General features: G+C 42.7%; 2 protein-coding genes across 12 annotated transcripts in view; one reads left to right on the forward strand and one right to left on the reverse strand.

Moving 5' to 3' along the window:
* Nucleotides 1-66: 66 nt before the first annotated feature.
* Nucleotides 67-2,196, forward strand: UQCC5 (ubiquinol-cytochrome c reductase complex assembly factor 5). Of its 2 annotated transcripts, none has more exons than XM_085072851.1 (3): nucleotides 67-166; nucleotides 413-582; nucleotides 1,856-2,196. In XM_085072851.1, the coding sequence occupies exons 2-3, from the start codon at nucleotides 432-434 to the stop codon at nucleotides 1,921-1,923; spliced, it is 219 nt and encodes a 72-aa protein (XP_084928977.1). In that variant the 5' UTR covers nucleotides 67-166; nucleotides 413-431; the 3' UTR covers nucleotides 1,924-2,196. The 2 variants fall into 2 exon arrangements, with proteins under 2 accessions (XP_084928977.1, XP_084928976.1); XM_085072850.1 differs by having other exon boundaries at nucleotides 101-166; nucleotides 408-582.
* Nucleotides 2,197-5,740: 3,544 nt separating this feature from the next.
* The window catches only part of PBRM1 (polybromo 1), a 54,618-nt gene continuing 39,728 nt past the window's right edge, over nucleotides 5,741-20,630 (reverse strand). For 3 of the 10 annotated variants that reach the window (XM_085072852.1, XM_085072855.1, XM_085072853.1), the window contains 5 exons: nucleotides 17,117-17,275; nucleotides 13,225-13,380; nucleotides 10,859-10,929; nucleotides 9,155-9,371; nucleotides 5,741-8,872 (listed from right to left, as the gene is read on the reverse strand). In XM_085072852.1, the coding sequence (XP_084928978.1) occupies nucleotides 8,700-8,872; nucleotides 9,155-9,371; nucleotides 10,859-10,929; nucleotides 13,225-13,380; nucleotides 17,117-17,275 (776 nt within the window). In that variant the 3' untranslated portion in view covers nucleotides 5,741-8,699. Of the gene's footprint in view, nucleotides 8,873-9,154; nucleotides 9,372-10,858; nucleotides 10,930-13,224; nucleotides 13,381-16,460; nucleotides 16,577-17,116; nucleotides 17,276-18,022; nucleotides 18,103-20,630 lie in introns of those variants that run through there. The other 7 variants (XM_085072857.1, XM_085072856.1, XM_085072859.1 and 4 more) reach the window with 5 other exon arrangements.

Genomic DNA, 20,630 nt, shown 5'->3' on the forward strand with positions numbered 1-20,630 from the left:
GGGCCGGGCGGCGCTCGGTGGGCGGGGCTGCAGCCCTCACTGCTCCCTCACGCGCGGCCCCGCCCCTTTCCCGCCTCAGCCAATCAGGCGAGGCGCTATGCGAGTGGGTCACGTGGGCGCCGGCGCGTCCTGCCGTCCGGCGGTGTGGGGAGCTCCCGCGCGGGAGGTGAGCGGCGCGGGGTCGCGCGCGGTGAGCGCGGCCGTGATTGGCTGCGCGTTCCCGCCTCAGGGAGGGGCGGCGGGGCGGCGGGGCAGCCATAGCGCTGTGGCCGCGGGGCACCGGCCGGGGCCCGAGCCGAGAGGGGCTCCTCCTCACCCGCCTGCGGCTGCGGTCACCGTGTGACTGCGGCGCGTCCCGTTCCGCCTCTCACGCGCCCCCCTCTGTTCTCTCCTCCACCCGCGATGAGCGAAGGCGTCGGTGCCGCCCGGCCATGCTGGTCAGCGAGAGGCTGAAGCGCCTCTTGAAGCTGGTGCCCGGGCAGCGGCGCTTTGGCTTTTACAGGTTCCTGCCCTTCTTCTTCGTGCTCGGCGGAGCCATGGAGTGGTTCATGATCAACGTCCGCTTCGGCAAAGAGACCTTCTGTGAGTGCGGGCTCATCAGCCCCACGCCCGGGGATCCCACACCAACAGCGCGGGTCAGCGCGGCCCGGCCCGGCCCGGCCCGGCCCTTGGGAGCTCACCCGCACGGCTCCGGCCCGGCCCGGCCCTTGGGAGCTCACCCGCACGGCTCCGGCCCGGCCCGGCCCTTGGGAGCTCACCCGCACGGCTCCGGCCGGCGCACACAGACACTGCTCCCGTTCGGGCAGCGTGGGGCACGGCAGGCTCTGCCTCCCCAACAGAAACACTGGGCAGAAACAAACAAAAAACCTGCGTTTAGAGTACTGAATAAAATTTTAGCTGGAAGAGGGTACATTTAGATTGGATGTTAGGAAAAAGTTCTTCCTTTGAGGATGGTGAGGCCCTGGCAGAGGTTGCCCAGAGAAGCTGTGGATGCCCCATCCCTGGAAGTGTTCAAGGCCAGGCTGGATGGGGCTTGGAGAAAACTTGTCTAGCAGAAGGTGTCCCTCCCCATACCAGGAGGATGGAACTGGGTGATCTTTAAGGTCCCTTTCAACCCAGACCATTCTGTGATTCTGTGATGATTTTTTACACTGGAAAATATTCATGGGGTTTGCCAGCATTTAAGCATAGGTATGGGGTCATTTGAAATGTGACTTTTACAACTAAAAAAATAAATATGAAAATGGCTCATGAAAACTTGGCTAATGGCATTTAGTTTTTTTAAGTTAAAGCATTTATTTCTAATGTGACATTCTTCCCTTTAATAAACCCTGCTTGAAATTTTTGTTTATTTCACTAAAAGGATCAGCTCAACTGTATGTTGTATCAGGGAGTGGGGAGGCCATGAAGGTGGGACTATTCCTGGGTTTTGTTTATATAAGAAAGGTTAAAATACTTAGGCCAGGCTGGAAGCCTTCGGGCATTGACTTCATGCCTATAATTTCATTTCCCTTCCACTTCAGCTAGTTGGGGCATTTGTAATTTTAATTATCCGTGTGGGAAAGTAGACAAGAAATTATTGTATTGCATTGGAAACTTAGTTTTCCTAGGGGGAAAAAACCAAACATTTCATTGAGACTAATGGGAAGAACTTTAGCCTGTATGGGAGGGAGAACATGAGCTATTTTAAGTGATAATAAGGAGTGCTGTTGGCTTGAATTTCCAGTTTCCTGTCAGTCATGATCTGCAAGAGAAGTTTGGATTGAAAAATTTAAAAAGAGATGACAGGATTCTTATATTGAACACCATCGTGCACTTGGAAAACTCTAATAATATAAAACATCTCTTTCTGCAGATGATGTTTACCGTAGGAAACAATCTGAGAGACAGTATGAGGCAAGGATGGAGAAAGGAGAAGTTTAGCTGAAACGCTTCAAGGGGGAGCTCCTGAGTGCTTCAACTGTTGAAATGCCAAAGCAGCAGCACTGCCACGTTTATAGTGGGGGAAGATATTGGCTCGGCAAGATGAACTGTTATCCACACGTTCCTGTAATACAGTCAGATGGTTTGGGCAGTTTTGTTCTCCCATATCTGTAATATTTTGTATTTAAATAAAATGAAAATTTCATTGTGTTTGGGCCTCTGCTACTAATTTAACATTTGCTTAGTACTTCTAAATAAACTAAACTGAGTAAATAGTCTGGCTACTCTTTTTGTTTGCTTGGTGAAACACCCCCCTTGTGACAAGACCAGTGGGAAAGAAACATTACACAGTTTATCCATCTCAGCATAATGGAAACAGTAATTTTGAGTTAGGTTCCTTTGTACTGACAGGAATTGCTCTGGCAGATGATTTGTTTTCTTTGCAGTGTGGCATAATTTTAACTGGATAAAGAGAGCACAGATTTACTGCTCAGTGTTTGCTTAGCCCACAGTGCTTGGTAAGTCACCCATGTGTTTGGGTTGTGCTGCCCACCTCTGAGAGGCACCAGAGCAATGTGCATTGTCAGTCCTGGCAAACCTGAGTCCCCAAGGCAGGAAAACAGGGCTGGCTGCTGTTTCCCAGCAGTGTGGCTGGTGCAAAGTAATCCTCGAGGATGATCCGACATTGGTACAATTTATCTCTGAGGGTATCCGTGCCAGCCTAGGGTGCAACAAAGAAACCAATTCTTAAGCTTAAAAGAAACACCGAGGGAGTTCATGCACTTACAGGTGTTCCTGAGCTACCTCTTGACAGCCTTTTCAACTCTTCATCAACTGCAGAGACAGGGACAGCTGTGGAGTGGTCAAGGTGCAGCTTCTCTACTTGCAAACCAAAGGAGAACCTTTCTGTTGTGTCTTACAAGGACTTGATCTGGAAGATTAGTGCTACTTCTTGTGTTTTCAAGAGATAAAAACTGACTGGATTAAAAATGTGACTGTGCCACTGCATATTTGACTGAGCAGCAAGTGAATCACTAGAGGAAAGCCTTTATTTCAGAGTAAGACCCTTTGGTTCCAAGGTAGAGCCCAAGTTCAAAAACTCATGCACAAGCTGCTTTTTGCAGTCACAGATCATCACACTGACGTCAATCCTGACTGTAGCAGTCCATTTAAGAATGAAGCAGTAAGAGATTTTGAAAATTGCTGAGCTTTAGCTCCATCTGTTTTTATTTCTTGAGCATTTTGAAACTCTTGTGCTCTGTTTTCATAGAACAAATAAGTTTTTCAATATATGTTGGGTTTTTTTTTTCCCAAGGAAGAGCCCTGTGCCCTAGTTATTTCTCAGGACTTGGGAACTTGGCGTGAAAACTTCCTGTGTCTTCCCTTAAGTGTTCCTGCAATAGCAGAGTGTTGCACAGACAGCAGCAAGCCAAGCTCAGTTTTCACTTCAGGCCTCTTGCTTGTTTTGCAGTAACTGTTTCCCATTAGCAGCTGAGAGTGCCAAGCAGAGTCTGGAAGATCTCTGGGGTGTCTCCAGGCAGGTAAACAGAAAGGGAGAAAGGCTGCAGTCACTCACAAGAAGTCTGGTGTCAGGGAGTTCCATGTCACGGATCTTGGTGACCACTGCAGGAATAAAATCCTCCAAGTTGGCATCGTACCATTTCAGGCAACACAGATCTGTTATGACAGGATATGAAGCTTGACTTTTAGAAATCTGAGCTGCAGTCTTCAATCCTCAATGTGTTTGCTAGTAGTGACCCTTTTGCATTCTCAGATTTTACCAGTCTCTTATTAATGCCAGAAATTAAAAAAGCTGCAATGCCACGTTCCACAATTTCAGCCCATTCCAGAGCTGAGCACACTTGGGCATTTAGTATCAGTTTTAATCTACACCCCATCTTCAACAACCAAAGTCTTCGTTTGGTTTTGCAGTTTTATTCCTGCTGACTCCTAGTTCTGTGCTCTTTGCCTTCCCCAGTAATCTGATTCTCATATCCCTGTCTCTGTCCCATCCTCCAGCTTTCTCCCTCCCATCTGCTGTGGCAAAGGGCAGCAGGGAGGAAGCAAGAGCTCTCATTTGGCTTGGCACTCAGGGAACACCGTGTGGCTGTTCCAGGCTGCTGGAGTGAGCCACAGGCACAGCTTTCACTTCTAGCCCAGCCAGCTCCAGGGCTGAGAACATCCCTTCCTTTTGCAGGGAATTCTGCAGGGAATTTAGCTGGTGTCTGCCTGGAGAGTGGCTCTGCACCACCCAACAGCATTTTCATGTGTTTTGCAATGGCCACAGCAACAGCTTCTGAGTGAGACTCAGCAAATCATTCCTGCTGCAAGCTTTCCAACCTGTGGAAGTCAGGGCAGGATAGATACCAAACATGGAAAATTTCAACTCAGTAAGGCAGCAGTAGTAAACAGTCACCTGCAAACAGTAATACCTATGTACTAGCAGCGCTGCTCACCACTTCAGCATTAGAGAGGGGACAACTCCACCAGCAATCCAGAATGATTCTGTGGAAAAAGTGGATCTGTTGATCATTTCCCTGCAGCTGTGCACACAAGGATGCAGCTGTCTGCTGAAAAATCTGTGGTGAGCCAAGGAAGAACTGAAAGAAGTTATGCTCAAGCAAGGGTGTTTGTGCCCAGCCTGCACTCCTCCTTGGCACAGGGCTGCAGCAGAGCTTTTCAAGTGCAGCAGGAGGAAGCAACAGCTATCTGATGTATTGGCGAAGTTCTCCTTGGAACAAAACTTTTCCTGTCGTTAGTGGAGATGTGCTTTCACTTCAGACTTAATACACAGATCCAAACTGTACCTGCACTCTGGTCATGGCCATCCCCAGCTCCTTCAGAGAAAGGGCAAAAAGTCTTCCAGGCATTCGTGGGATGAATGCTCCTGAGGAACTTCCTAAAATCCATACTGGATGCTGGTGCTTCACACCAAGGATGAGGGTTAAATTAGACTTGCTGGAAAATGCTGTTGCAAAATGAACATAAGGTTTTATTTTATTAATCAAAAGTTCACATGGATCATTGAATCAGATCCCAATCCTTACACAATGTTCAGCACACAGCCATTCTGAAACTTCAATTCAGTGCACTTGCAGCCAAGAGGGAGCTACATACATTCATAGTTGATCTTTAGCATCTCAGATTGAGCAAATAAGATGTGGAGGATGATTAGAATTAGTTTCCTCTGGGCAACTGCATCAGAAGAGAAGTAGTCCTGCGAAGCTGGCAGCCTGTATCAGAGGCTTTATCCCCTGGGTTGAAAACATGGATGTGTGTTAATTTAAAAAAATGCTCCATTCTGATTGTTTAAATAGCTCTCTAAATTTTATGCCAAAGGCACCTTGAGAGGTTCCTATCACTTATTTTTCTTGCAGTTTGTGCAGAAAATGTCTATTTTTGGTAAAAGATGCTTTTTTCATATTACTCATCTAATTTCCTCTATTAAACAGCTACATGGAAGACAGTCCTGAACCACATTAGCTTCCATATGAAATTAAGGCTTGCTGTTTATTTTCAAAGCAGTTAATATGGGGGCATTTGGGACTTACTGGATCTTATCACCTCCACTCAGCTGGTTCACAATGCATCACATTTTTCAAGGTTCACCGTTCATGCTCATTATGGCTGTTTTCAGCATCACTGTTCTTATCACCTACAGGCATGTCTCACAATACACAGCACAACAGAAAAAGGATATTTTATCCACACACAAGCACACATGCACCAAGGACTTGAGAACATCTGGATCAGCAAACGCCAGAATTACCTGAAATAAAATCCTAACAATAAGTCTTAATGGAACACTCAAACCTGGTTAATCCAAAACACTTTTCAAACTATTTTTATTCAAATTAAAAAGACTCAGGTAAACAAAGTGATGGTACATACATGTTATAAACCTGGTTAGCAGCTCAGCCTTCAGGAGTACAAGATCTAATGAAAAGCCAAGCATGGATAAACCAGGTACAAAAACATATGCTGAAAAAAAGTCACCAACATCAACATTTTGAATTTTTACACAAACAGTAAATTTTCTCATGGAAGGGAAGGACTGAGGAAGAGAACAAATAATTATTAGTTGTCTCCAACTGGTTTATGAAAATACCTGTCCTAGTTTTATCTATTTTCCACTCTCACAGAAGCCAACCATTGCCCACACATCCTTTTATTTTAATATGAAAGTTTTGTTTACGCCAGTACAATGAACGGCAGTGAAAAACAGATGAGGGGTTCCAACACCCACAAAGAGAGAAAAAGAGACAGACAGACATGTCTTTTTTTTTTTTTAACCAGAGTGAGAAAAGTTTCTTTTGCTGGTTTTGAATTCTAGACTGTAGCCATTATATCCTAAATTTCACTGCAATCGACTGAAACGCCTCCAGTATAGAGAGAAACGATTTTGAAATAAATAAGGCTTAAAATAATTGATCAGGGCCAGCCCAGTGGCTTACTGGTAGTGCTCTGCACTGCCTTGAGGGAGGAGCCAGGTTTTGTTTGCACTTCCAATCTCTAGCTCCTGGGCCAGAAAGAGCAGTGAAAGGAGGGATTCAGCTGCTCAGCAGGAGAGAGCCAGTGCTGCATGTCTGCTCATCACTGACCTTCAGATAAATTAAACATCTGAGTTATACAGGCTCCAAAGGGAGTCCCATCCAGTCCTCAAAAGAAAATAAATAAAACAATAATTTAATTAAAATTCATCCCAGGTTCTTTGGTGTAATTTTTGTTAATGCTGAGAAGTAGGAGAATCTGGTGGTCTATTAGTACAATTCATGATAGTTCCAAATGCTCAAAAACTAGGATTTTGCTGCCTGATTCACTTCAACATCCCATCTTTGTGGCTAAAAACTGCAAAATCTATGGTAACTTAAACACATTTTATAGGGGTGGTCTAAGACTATTAAATTTCTACTTTATTCAATAAAATTGGTCATTTACAAAGGCCAGTAAAGAATTTCTGTACCATGGGTGTGCTACTTGTAGAGTTCAAAACTGCCATTTCCCTCTATGTTGTTTTGCTCCATTTCCTTCACATCCATTGCACATCTGACCTAAACTGTCTTTAAGTGCCTATTTGTAACTACCTGGAGTATTTTGTGCAATGACTGGAGGATTGCAATAGGAGAGGGAGAGAAACTGGCCAGAAAAATTAAATCACAGTTTATACCTGCAAGTGTCACTTCCCTCATGAGTATTAATCACATCAGCAAAACAAACCCCAAGATACCCAGTATTTGAAGGAAAATATTTAATTTAACCTTCTGCCAAATATACTGAAATGAAAATGTTCTATACTAACGGACTTTAAAACTCATTTCCACATGATGAACATCTCTAGCATAAATGAAGTGTATCAGTAAATCAGTTAATTTGGGCTGAGTTGCAGTGCCCACATTCCTGCTGACTTTTTTCAAATTCATAGAGCTTTCCCAGTTACTTAAAGCAATCCAAAAGTATTAATTCTTTTTCCAAAATTAAGTAAATGAAAGTATTTACCTTTAAACAAGTAACTTTGTAGTCTAAAAGGTTGGTTAGTTATGAGGACAGGTAAGTCTTTAGCAGAAGGCAGCCACAACCTTGAAATTTGGCAAGAAGAGTCAATACCTACTTTACTTAGATTAAAAAAAAAGAAAGAAAAAAAACCCCAAACCCTTTGAAGGCTGCAATGCAAGTATTCTATTTCTCCAATGTACTGGGTATGCTGACCTCACACATACCATACCATACAGCAGTATTTTACTTTCAAGTTAATTTAAGCATCAAATTTCACTCAAATTTGCATTGCAAAACTTTCACTAAAGTTAATGAATACACTTAAAGAAAGCATACAAAAATGTCTTACAATGCCCAATCATAAACAGAATATGTGTGAATTTAAAAAAAACATCACGTTACTTCACTAACAAAACAAGTCCACCTTTCTCCCCTAACTTACCTTCCCAGACCTGGGCTGGTTCCGAGTTCTGCGAGCCTCTCCCAGCACAGACAGAATCTCTTAAGGAAGGAGCTTCCCTGTCCCACTGCTGGGTGGTGGGGACATTGCAGAACCCCCAGCACAGGTCATGGCAGATGAAACACTTCCCCTCTAAGGGCCTGCCAGCACAGGGATTGTGTTACTGATTTAGGATCACAATGGCCTTGGCTACACAGTTAAATAACTGGACAGGACTGAACAACATGAGCAGTCAAGACACCCTTGTCCCATCCACACCAGCACTTCCAGGGCTGCTGTGGCCCACTGAGCCGCCTCAGTGTTGACTTGGAATGCCAATTTTCCTCAGTGCCAAAGCACATCTTACCTCTAGCTTCTTTTAAGAGATCCTCCCTGTTCACATCCGAGGCAGAGTTCTGCCCGAAGTGGCCAGCACACACAAGCACAGGTACACACATTCTTATAGGATGTAAACTATGACTAATTCACATTCCACTGTATCAATCTGTAAATACTTTGTTTTCCTTTTTTTTTTTTTAATATAAAAACAATGGCATCAGATTCTCAGCAATAAAGTATAAGAAAGATGAATCCTTGACTACACTTAACCAATTATGAAATCGCCTTTCAAACAAAGGAAACATATGCAAAAAATCTGTGTATTTGATAAAGTCAACTTAATATAACAAAAAGTGAAATATGCTTATTAAAAGTGTCCTTATATAAAAATGGTCTCGCAATGTACAGTAAAATGCAATACAAATTATTGTTGGTTATCTCTTCCCACCCAGTAACTAAACCAGCTCCAGTCCCACGGCACTTCTGAGGCAGCAGGCTGCTGTGCCTACACGTTCTCCAGGTTGTAGGCCTGGCGGATGTTGAGCGTGTCCCGCAGCATCAGGTCCCGCAGGCGCCACAGCGCGTCGGCCATGGTGGTGTGAGCCCCTTTGCTCTTCAACCAGTGCGAGGGGAGGCGACTCTCCTGCTCCTTGGACAAGTGCACGTCTCGTCTTCGTGCTGCAAAAGCCCAGAAACGGTCCAATTATTTACTGGCTTTTTCTAGGAAAAGGCAAATATAACTTTACAGTATGCGGTACTCTTATTTCTGCTCTTAGTATTTAAGCCCATACCATTCATTCTTAGATTTGTACAACATTGGCAGAATTAGCCAGTGGATAACATATATATTCTCAGTCTGTTGATTTAAGAATTAATTGCATGTGTATATTTTAATAAGCAAACAGCAGATTTATTTCACGTTTTTCACCAAAAATGTTTACAAGGAACTCAAAGCCTTACCTGCAAGAGTCTGGTCCCACTTGCTGATACTGTTTGACTCAGCACTGAGGCCCTCAATGTATTTCAGGTAGGCTTCAGAATGAAGGAGCCTCTGTGTCTTTGGTGGAGGGGAGACGAACATGGGGGTGCTGGGCTGCTGCATGACGGGCTGGCTGGCGGGGCTCTGCCCGGGGTACGGAGGGGGAGCCTGCTGGCCCGGCGGGCCCAGGATTCCTATCTGCAACGGCAAAGCCACCGAGAGGTCACACCGGGGAACTGCAGGAACACCCGAGCTTCAGCTCATCCTCATACTGTGCAGCTCTCAAATGAGGTTATGTGCAAAGGCCTGACAAGATCTCCCTGGAGATGCTCACTTTGGCCAAGAGATGTACAGAGAGAGGAAGTGCAAACCAACCACATTCAGACTCAACAGTATTTTTCATATTTCTGTAAACATACTCTGGTTATCACCATCATATCTCTTCTCTCCTACTAACCTTAATTACACCTTTTATCTCCTCTTTATGTAATTTCTTCTCCAATTTGATCCAAAATACTGTGCTCTGTGAAGTGCAGAATTTAAAACATCTAATCCAAATTAACACGGATCCTTGGATAACCTGGATATTTCCACAAAATCACTCTCAGGCAAAAATCCCAGGCAGGAAAATTCCCAGTCACATGGAAGAATTCCTACCTCTGTGATTAACCAGCAGTACTGAGAACTCTTAGCACAGACATCCCATGGTCTGGAATTACTCAATGTCATGACATCAACACTTTACCACTTAACTTGTGGTTCTCATAGAATCACAGCACCATTTGGGATGGAAGAGGCCTTAAAGCTCATTTCATTCCACCCCCCTGCCATGGGCAGGGACACCTTCTGCTGCTCCAAGCCCTGTCCAACCTGGCCTTGAACACTTCCAGGGATGGAGCGGCCACACTTTCTCTGGGCAACCTGTGCCAGTGCCTCTAAACAAATAATTTCTTCCCAGCATCTGATCTAAACCTCTCCTCTTTTAGTTTAAAACCATTCCCCCTCATCCTATCACCATCTGCCTGGGCATAGCAACTCTCCCTCCCTTTCTTGACATCCTCAAGCTAAAATCACATTTCTCTTTACAATGCAAAATTTTAGTCAATAAAGTTGGAAATGTTCTAAACAGCTGATGTGTGTTAATCACTGACAAGGAACATCTGATCATCACAGTTACCCAAACTCACAAATTCTGAACTGCCAATGAACACCTGCTTCATCAGTTTGGGAAATACAAATACTTTTTACCCACTCATCAACAGCTGATAAAATGGGCAGCGTCATCTCTGTACCACCAAAGCATGCAAAACCTAAATTATCAGCAGTTTCACTGCTGTGTGTGTGTGAAACTGTGTGTGTGTGCTGAAATGACTCAGTTTAGCAGACAACTAAGACAAAACACTGCCTAGTTTATACTGACGTTACCTCACTGGATAAATCTCACGAGTGTAACAACAATTCAACCATCAAATACAGACATCTCCAAGTGTGAGGTAACAACAATTCAACCATCAAATACAGACATCTCCAAGTGTGAGGTATTAACTGTTTCTGAACACATCAGTGTACACTTAATTTCTATTCTCCCTCAGAAAGTCTATGTGCATCTCTTAATGTCTGAGCTGGGACATTGCTCAAATGCTGATTCAAAACCTTAGAGCCTCATAAATGCAAAAATTACTTACCTGCTGTCCAAAAGGACTTGCTCCTGGTGCTGGAGTGCCTACCATGGGGGACACATTTTGGCCTATAACACCTATATTCCAAAATATAAAATAATTAGTCTTATTTCAGAGCAGTGACAAATACCTCTTTGGTCTTCTATAACTAAGAATTTATGCTTTGATATCACAGTTATTTTTAGCAGATGTACAACAAATATCCCCCTTGCCCCCAGTAAAAAACTTCAGAATCTTCTGAATGAAAAAAAAAAAGCCAACATGACAACTACCAAACACTGATATGTGGCCTATTGAATTATTTTAATTAGAGAAATACAAAGTGAATAGTTTTTGCTTTTCAGGTTTTTTCATGTTACTTAGTGATTGCCTGACTACATATTTTCATTTATAATATACACCTTTGGCTTGACAGGATCTTCCTGTAGTCCTTTAAGAAAGGAAATGCTGATCTGCTTTAGCAACACTTAACATTTCCTTGTGTTCAGTTTTGTAAAATATGTCCACAGCAGGATGAAATTCAAGCCTCTGCACAAATTCTGTTAGATCTCACTAATATAAAGTGCAACTTGCAGGTTAAGTTTCAATAGTCTGATCTACAGAACAATGAATATTTGAAATCAATGTCAAAAAAATAAAAGCTGTTTTTCTCAAGCACATTGGGACTTTTCCCTACTGCACAGAGTGCAGCACAAGTGTGTCTGTCTTACACACAAAAATGTACACACCTAAATGAGAGTCATTGCAGTTCCTCATATTTTACATACAGATGCTTTGGTCTGAAAAAATTGAAAGTCCTGTGTGCTGCTGCTTTCTGTTTGTGCCACTTCTCATGTTCATTCACTGGAAAAGCTGCAGACTAACTGTGCTCTGAGGGTTTAATTTACTTTAATTAAATGCATGATTTCTGTGTCAGAGATCAAAGGACCTGCCACTGGCTTTCACACACTAAAGCGTATTTCAAATGCACTTCCCATTAGTTCACAGCTCCCATTTTAAATGCATCTGTACCAACAGCACATCAGAAGTTGGGAAAAACATTAATAACAAAAGTTGTGGAATTATTTTTAGTCCAAAGGGAAGGGGTCTGGAGGAGGGCACCCTCCCCTTCCCAGCATCAGAGCACAGCTTCAGCCTTAGCCTGCTGTGCCCAGCTCAGCACCACTTCCCAGGCATTGTTTCTTTGCTAATCCACATCCTGTCAGCTTTAAACACTAGGCATCCAGCCCACAGCAGTGGGAAAAGCCCTTCAAAGGGATGCACTGTCCTGGATTCACCTCCTACACGTTTGGCTGATGTGTGCCAAGTGTCACTGCACAGCTGTTGTCCTGCTCCCTCCAGGGGACATCACAGGGAACTGTGCACTCCAGCCAAGCTGCACGTGTAATACTGATGGATTTAACAAATACCAGGCAAGCAAACAAAAACTCCCCAACTCAAATAATTTGCATATAGATAAAATTCTTAACAGAGCTTCTGAGAAACACAGTTGCAAAGGGGCAGGGGGAGGCAAATGAGGCCATTTTGTCCACAGCTTGTTTAACTGCTGAACACAGGGATGCACATCTTTTGCACAGGCACATGAGTTAGAGGTAAAAAATGAATCAGCAGAGAACAGGATCAGAGGGCACATGAATGTTTTCCCCTTAATGGGGACACAATGGCATTAACATTGGCAAAACATTTCTTTCATTCAGCCTCACTTTTCATCAATAGTGTGGCAAAAATACAACAAATGTAGTAGAAATGCTCTTGAAAATCAATCCTAAATTTGGCCACACAGAATACTGAATTCACCTTGTCCCTACATGTTTCCAGTCACTGTTCTATCAGCAAGTTTTAATCTGAACACTGTTTTACAATAACACAACAGTGCCCCAGTGGCCAAGGAGTCTTACATGACCAGACTCATTTTAGTGCAGTCTGACATTAACACACTGAAAAAGACTTTGGTAAGGAATGAGAACAATTAAATTTCATTTATAAGCCCACTTCAAATTAAAAAAAAGATGAGTGTAGAGATGCTGCTCAAATGACATAAGGATATGAACAAGCTGATTTCAGCTTTTCACACTTCTGATAAACTCAAGTGTAATCATCAAGGGTTTTTTTGGCTGGAACAAAACTCCTGCTGGAGCAGCACCACATTTCTCCAGTACCCTTTCCCTGAGGGTTTATTGGATGTCCTGTTCTGTCAGCATTTTGCACACCCCTCATATTCAGCAGTGCTGCAGCTCAGCCATCCCGCCGTGCTCACAAACCAAAGCCACGTCCAGAACAGACCAGAACAAGCTGCAGAGAACTCCTGTAACAACGGGTTAAACCAAGTACATGACAATGAAATAAAGAGGGAATGAGGATGAGGTTCTTACCGGGTGGTGGGATGCCCGGGATGCCTGGCATACCTGGCGGGAGTTGGTGGGGTGGGGGCACCCCTGGGTGAAGTGGCTGCATGCTGCCCATGCTAACAATGCCATCAACTGGGCCCTGCAAAGGTGGCAGCACCGGTGGATAGCCACTTATCATGCCTTGAAGGACACAACAAATTTCAAACATGCATCAATAACATGCAAAATGGTCTAAACAGTATGCACAGACATGCACTATCCACACACACACACACACAAAAAGCACCTTTAGTACAGCAAGACAATACTACTATTAGTATCTTGCAAAAAAAACCCAAAAAAACAAAAAAACAAAAAACAAAGACTAAAAATAAAATAAGCTGCAAATATGAAACACCATACTTTTGATGAATTAGTATTTAGTGTATTTGTATGTTTCTCATGGGGCAATAAATGTTGAATACTCAGACATGTTAACACAAGGAATAAATTCAGCCACAATGAAATGTTACTAATGCAAGCAGTTTTAATACAGCTTAAAGCTCTGCCATCTGCATACAGATTACAAACACAACACTAACTTGCCAGCTCCACGGACAGCCCTGCTCTGTGGGCTAGCTCAGAGGCCACAAAAATAAAACCCCAGACATTTTCCTGCAGTACACATGCAAAACTGATGCACAAAAGCCCTACAACATTCACATACTTGAAACTAATGGCAGTGATGGGTGATTTTTATTAAACCATCTCCAGTATGAACTAAGGCAATAACACAAATTTTACACTCGGGTCTGCTAGACTGCAGTACTTTACATTCATGGCATTTGACTTCAGTGAAAGGACTTAAAAAGAGCACCTGCAGTCCCTCACAGAATTTCACTGTCCATGTCTTAAAGGTGTTTTTATAGGAAAATCAGTGACACTGAGAACACTGTATTGTGCTGCTGCTCAAAAATTTAGCTTTCTGTTTGTAAAGGAAGAGTTTATTCTGGCTTCGGCTCAGATTTGCTGCTATCCATGGTTTGAATCTACACAATATAACTGCACTATGCTTGTTAGGCCCTGGGATGTTTAATTTAAATGGATGCAATGCCAGGTAAGCAAGGAAAGGGGTTAGAAAGACAATGAAAAGATGACAGAGGACAGAAGCAGGTCTAGAGAGATGAGGTAAGATAGAAATGCAAATTCCCTGAGGCTTCTATAGTCTGTTCCAAGAAACCACCGAGTCTTTGCCACATGCCCTATAATCCATAACAGGAACTTTCAAAGCAGGGATTACTGGAATGAGACTGGCCAAGAACTCTCATCACTTCTGACTGAGAACAAAGCTGTTGCAAGCTCGGGATCTAAAGTGGAGAAGCAGCTCCAAAATACAAGCTAAATCTGTCACTTCCTCAGAAGTTACAAAGGTGATAAACCTCCAAATCCCAAAAGCTTTACATGGAGAAAACACCAAGAAAATAAAGAACTAATCTCTCTGGAGCCTTCATTTGCCACTGGACACCTACGACACATTAAATATGCCTTAGGTACCTATTCCAAATATCTGAAACCTTATCTGTACCTCTTTATTACAGTGAAATCCGTATTTCCAATGGAAAAATTAGAAGAAAAACAACAAAAGCCTTCTTGGCATAAAGGGCTTTCTCACTGTAGCTACTGCTTGATACTGCCAATGTATCCCGAGCTGCTGACACATCTTCCGCGCAGTTACATGCACTTCTGAAGCTTTAAAACAAATGAATAAAAAACCCTCCAAGGAGTCAAATCCATATTTATCAACCATGAAATCTTATTTCTACATTTCCAGTTAAAATACTCAACAACTGGCTGGGCTAATAAAGGTGCCATCAAATCTCCATGAGAAATCAGTCCTCCTTGCTCATTCTGTACAAGAGCAGCCACTTTCTTATCCCATGTATGAATTGCAAATTTTTATTTCACACTAGTTAACAAGGGCAAACTATTTCCAGCTCCCACAACTGTGATCCAGGATGCCTTTGAAATTACTTGTTCTCCTCTTTTTTACTATAACAATATAAGATTAAGTAAACTTTTGCAATACCTAAATGGAGAAGACACTAAAGTGCTGCACACTAAGAGAAACATCTCAGAAAGCTTCCAGATTTCCTGGATCCGTGGGCCATAAAGAAGTTCTGTGATGGAGAAGCTCTCTGAACTAGAGATAAGCAATCCAAGGATGGAGGAGGATGTGAAAGAGGCTCAAACAGAAGAAGATACTTCCAAGTAAGACTTGTGGAAACCAAAAGATGAAAGATTGTGTTTTTCAAATGGGGCACAAAACCAGAAAGAATTTAAAACTATCTGCTCGATCATCTACTTTAAGGAAGTATTTCCCCATGCCAAAGTGAAGAGCCTTGAGTGTTGAACTACTTGAATAAGACAATGGTCTGAAATAAAGTTTTGCTGTCACAGAAAATAAGGTAGTATGTGTAGTTTGCAGAATGCACATTTTTGGCAAGTTTTAAGGAAGTGTTAATAGCAAGTATTACTGCCCATCAACACCTGCCTCCAAAAATTGCAAGAAGTGACTCAGTGCCAAAAAACCCAAGAACCAAACCAAGAAAACACAACCACAAGAGGATGATACTTCTACATATTCTAGATTGAAGTGAATTACTCACAAAAGAGATCAGCCCTGGGGAACTAATTTTTTCCCCTCCTTTTTCTTAATATATGCACAGATAGGTGTACATACACACACACACAAACATACACCAACTGCAAACAGTTCAGAAGGAAATTACCACAAGCAGAGTGAAAAAAAGCCAAAAGAAAAATGCAACTCAGTGTAAACAAATGCTTTGTAACCTGGAGATCACGAACCAACTAAGGAATGTGCCTTCAGTTAAACATCCATGCAGCCTATTTACTGAAAAGGGATTTAAAGAACGTGATGAAAAATGCTTCAGGCTGTCAGCTCGAAATAAGGCCGCAGCCTGTGAGATGAGAAAGAAAAATGATAAAAGAACAAATGGAATAATTGAAATGTCTTAAGGGAAAGTTAAAAAGACCCCGAAACTCAAACCAAAAACCCTCCAAATACTCGTTTTTGTCTACTCAGCACCATTTTGACCTAGACTGAAGCCATTTCATTCTTATTTTAAATGGAAACTGGGGAAGGAAAACAACCTACCAGGTCACACCTAATTAATTTTCTCACCCACGTATGGCTGATTTCCATACAAGAATCTTCAGTGGACTACATTGTCTTCAGATCTGATCCTGAAAATACTTACTCCGAGCATACTCCCTATGAAATCAAGCCGGATTACAACTGGTAACGAGCTCAACACCCAGCAACAGGGACCTCGTGGAAGAGTTCTCCAAGCTCAGTTCTATTCTGAAAAATAACCTGATAAAACCAGCAATGTTGTCATTTTGTTTTTGTTTCTGCAATGGCTCTAGATCCTGGTCTGCTCTGCTTACCAATGCCCAAGAGGCAATTCTACAAAGCTTTTGCTTGGATTTAAAATCTGGGTTAGACTGTTGGCCTCTCAGCTCCCTGACAATAAAACCCCCAACAATCTCCCTCCTGCTCTACTGCTGCCACAGATGCTGCATGCACTAGAAGACTATTTAGCTGCTGCCCTCCTGCCCCAGCAGGGCTAAACGTGAACTCTGCAAGGCAGAGTGAATAAACACGACTGCACACCAACAGAACAGGACCACTGCACAAGGAGGACCCTGCTTCCCTGCATTCTCCACAGGCTACTCTCCACTGGAGCAAGTAACACTGGACACCAGGCCACTGCTGCACTAGGTATGTTCATCATGAAGAAAGACTGAAGAGTTTGAGCTTTTGCTTCCAACGTGACCCAAGAGAGTGTTCAGAGTTATGAAGGGGGTTGATAAAGTGGATGAGGAAAAAATGGTCATAGCTCCTACGTTTTACCTGCAACGGGTGTCAACTGCTGATTGAGCATTCCCATTGGTGTTGGTGGCGGCACCACCCCCATAAGAGCCCCGACAGGAGTGCCTGCCCGGGGGGAGGAATTCTGCTGCTGTGCTGCTCGCTCTCTCTCCTGCTGCTCAGCAACTTTAGCTGCCCGCTCTGTAAAAGTATTTTAGATTTTCAGTTCTGTTTTGTAACCCAGAGTTTCAAAATATTATCTGTTCATTAAAAAGGACTAGTCAGACACTGGCATAGTTTAGTCAAATATAAAGTAGAACAGATGAATCTTTTTTATACAGCATATGATTTGATTTCATGTGGCTGCAGCTAAGACTTTTAGAGAACCTTTCATGAAAAATATTCCACAAAGTTTTATCTCTTTCTAAAAAAAATAATTAAAATAAATAATAAAATAAAGGTTTTTAAAAAGTTAAAAAACAAATTTGATGATAATAACACCAGTGTTACCAACATGAAGCAGCAGTCCAGCACTAGGCTCGGTCCGCACTAGGACATGGCAAAACATTCCCTGTTTTGACACCACTGGCTCAGCCAAACCAGCTGCAGCCAAGGCCAGCAGCTCTTGGGCAGATCATCCACCAGCTACTGTGGGAATTGAAGCCCCACATCTGCCAGGTGTGCCCTAAAGAACAATGCAAAGAGCAGACAGCAGTGCCAGCTGGTGGCAGTTATTTGTGGGATCCCTGTATATTCTACTACTGATGCAGCTGAAAAGTGGTGGCAAAATCGGGGAGCATTTGTAAAGTTTCCCTAGTGTAGATTGGTCCTTAGCTTTTGGAACATAACAAGCAGCAGTTGGATAAACCAAAAATATTTTTCTCTGCCTCTGTCATTTCCCCGTTTGGTCCCCTATGAGTTATTTTTTTCTGAAGATGTCTAACTCACATTGTGCTGCTCACTGGAGGTCATGTGTGTCCTTTGTACGATGACTCTGGTCATTATCTCAATCAAGTCTCTCACTGTGACTGCAAGAACAAAAGATCTACTGCAGGGTAATCTGACCAGAGGACAATTTTATATTAAGGGAAGGGCAAAGGGTCATGGGAAGAAGAAAGAAAAAAAACAAAACCCAAGCAAACAAAAAAGGAGATATACTGAATGCCCACTCCAGGTGCTTTGGGGGCATGCAAGTTCCTGCTTTGTTTACTCTGAACATTGTGTCTGACTGGCACAATGAGGAAAAGGAAGAATAAATGGACACAGGATACATCTCCAGCAATTTTTAACAACAGTGAATGCACGGCTATGAGTTCTCTTGCAGTTGGTGAAAGATGGAAACTGCTGCTAAACCAGCAATCAAGGTCCTCTGTCAAATGAAGGCTAAGAAGAAGTTCATCAAGGAGACTAAGTTATGCATTCTGCCAGTGTTTCTCATTTCCTCTAGTACATGACTTTGAATATCTACCACGCTTCTGACTCCTCTAAAACCTGTTTGTGCAGCTTCTAGCACTACTTCCATACACTCAAAGACCAGTTCCATTTCCAAAGGCATTTCCTTCCTTCTTCCCACTTCTGTCATTTCAGGGAGTGATGACGACGCAGAGAAACTCCTACATTTAATACAGGCAACTTAGATGCAGTTGAGCACAAAATATACAAGATATTTAAAGGTATATCCTGAAGAAGAAAAATGAGAAAATCCTCTCCAGAGCACAGCAAGCACTCGGGGAAAAGATGAAGCAGTTGTTCTGACTCTCATCTACTTCTGGCCAGCTAAAAAAAAAAAAAGGTCAGACAAAAGCAAAAGAGACACTCTGATGAATGAGAAATTACTGTTAGGTGTTCAGCTTTATCAGACTTCAGAGTGCTGAGGTTTGAAGAAGAACCTGATGTAGGAAAGTACTTAAGTTGTACCTAGCCCCTATCCATGCCCTGACTGCCAGGGAATTAACAGATGGAATAATGCTGCCAAAGAAAACTGGAGGAGGGATCTGAAAGTTCAGCCTGGAGCATTCACCCTAATACTCAATACTAAACCCAAATCACATAGGCCAGAACTTGAGATCATTCAAACATTTCCAACACATCCCAAGAGACAGGAAAGAGACCTTCTGCTTCAAACAGTTTTTCCTTAAAACAGGCCTTTCCCTCCGTCCCATGCATTCTTTTATTTTACTTTACTTAGCCAGGCAGGCACTTCCAACACAGCCTCTTCCTTACTCAATTATTGCTAGAAAACCAACTAATACCCTGCACATAAATCAAACGAAATTTTCACTGGTTCAAAATGCTTCTAAAATGTAAACTACTTTTCACCAGAAAATGGAAGGGCCCTGTTTCACTGAGGTGTCAAACCATGCCCATTCCCTGCTCCCTGGTGCACATCCACACCAGGAAACATGTGAATTTTGATTCCTCACAGTGGAAGGAGTTTCTCTCCTTTCACACATGGTAAGCAAACACAGTATGGAGACTTCGTTACCCCATCCCAACCCCTCAAAACCAAGTAAAAGTAAGTCTAGTTTGGGGCAGACACCAAGCCAGGGAAACTGCAGCTAAAATCCCAAAAGCTTTGGAAAATTGTAATTGAGAAGGAAGATTAAAATGGAAGCACACAGACAATCATTAACACAGTGGACAAACAGAGCCTTCCTGCAGAAGTGCAGGACTTTAAGCTGCTCTAAGCGAGGAAGCAGAACATGCCAGCCATCCTCCTGCTGAAGGATTAGACTGCAAGGAGGGATCTGCCAATAAAAAGATAAAACATGCACCTAGAAGGGTGTAAAAGGAAACTACAGAAAAAAGTAAGGCCACAGTAGTCTCACAAAGAAGGAGCATTACCATTTCCCTTTGCAGCATTTGCAAAGCGAACTTGCACATAGCAAAGGGTGCTGTATTACCCTCCAGAACTGCAAAGAAGTGCTACTGAAAATTCAGAAAGGACTCAGGTGGCTGAGAGTGGACAGTGAGAGCATGCAAGCTTCCAGCCTCAAGATCAAAGCTGCCTTTAAGTTAGGAGAGTGCAGAAAACCTATCAAATCTAATTTTCAAAGTTATAAATTAATTGGGCCATAACTTTTCAGGGCATTGCAATGTTCCTATCCAAAGGAGCATTTTCTTTCAATAAAATTGCATCAATACAATAGTTAATAGTGTGGACATACTATTAATTACAGAAATAACTATGGATGTTAAGCCAATGTATTTGGCCTGGGTAAGGGCTGGCTGTTAAAGATCAGCTGTATTTTACTTTAATCAAAGAAAAGCTAAAACACAATGACTGTTTATCAGAAGGGAGGGAAGGAATGAAAGGAGAGGAGGGAGGGAAGAAAAGGAGGGAGGGAAAGAAAGCAAAGGAGTGAAGGAATTGAGGAAAAGAAGGGAGGAGAGGGACGAAAGACAGGTCTAAAGTATCTCATGATTATGAAATAATCCTGGCTTACTTCAGGATATGAAATCTTCTGACAAAATCAGTTACAAGAGTTGATTAATACTGTGACTGAACAATAGGTCATATTCACAGTAAAATACAAAGTCTCTTAGAACTCTAAGC

This window comes from Lichenostomus cassidix, chromosome 12 (assembly GCF_008360975.1).
Source record: "Lichenostomus cassidix isolate B80296 chromosome 12, HeHo_3.0, whole genome shotgun sequence".
NCBI classification, from domain to species: domain Eukaryota; kingdom Metazoa; phylum Chordata; class Aves; order Passeriformes; family Meliphagidae; genus Lichenostomus; species Lichenostomus cassidix.

Excerpts from the sequence above, each read along its gene's own strand:
- UQCC5 (XM_085072851.1), top strand. The coding sequence starts at position 432 with ATGCTGGTCAGCGAGAGGCTGAAGCGCCTCTTGAAGCTGGTGCCCGGG. Across the intron at positions 583-1,855 it reads CTTCGGCAAAGAGACCTTCT|ATGATGTTTACCGTAGGAAA; the intron begins GTGAGTGCGGGC and ends CTCTTTCTGCAG.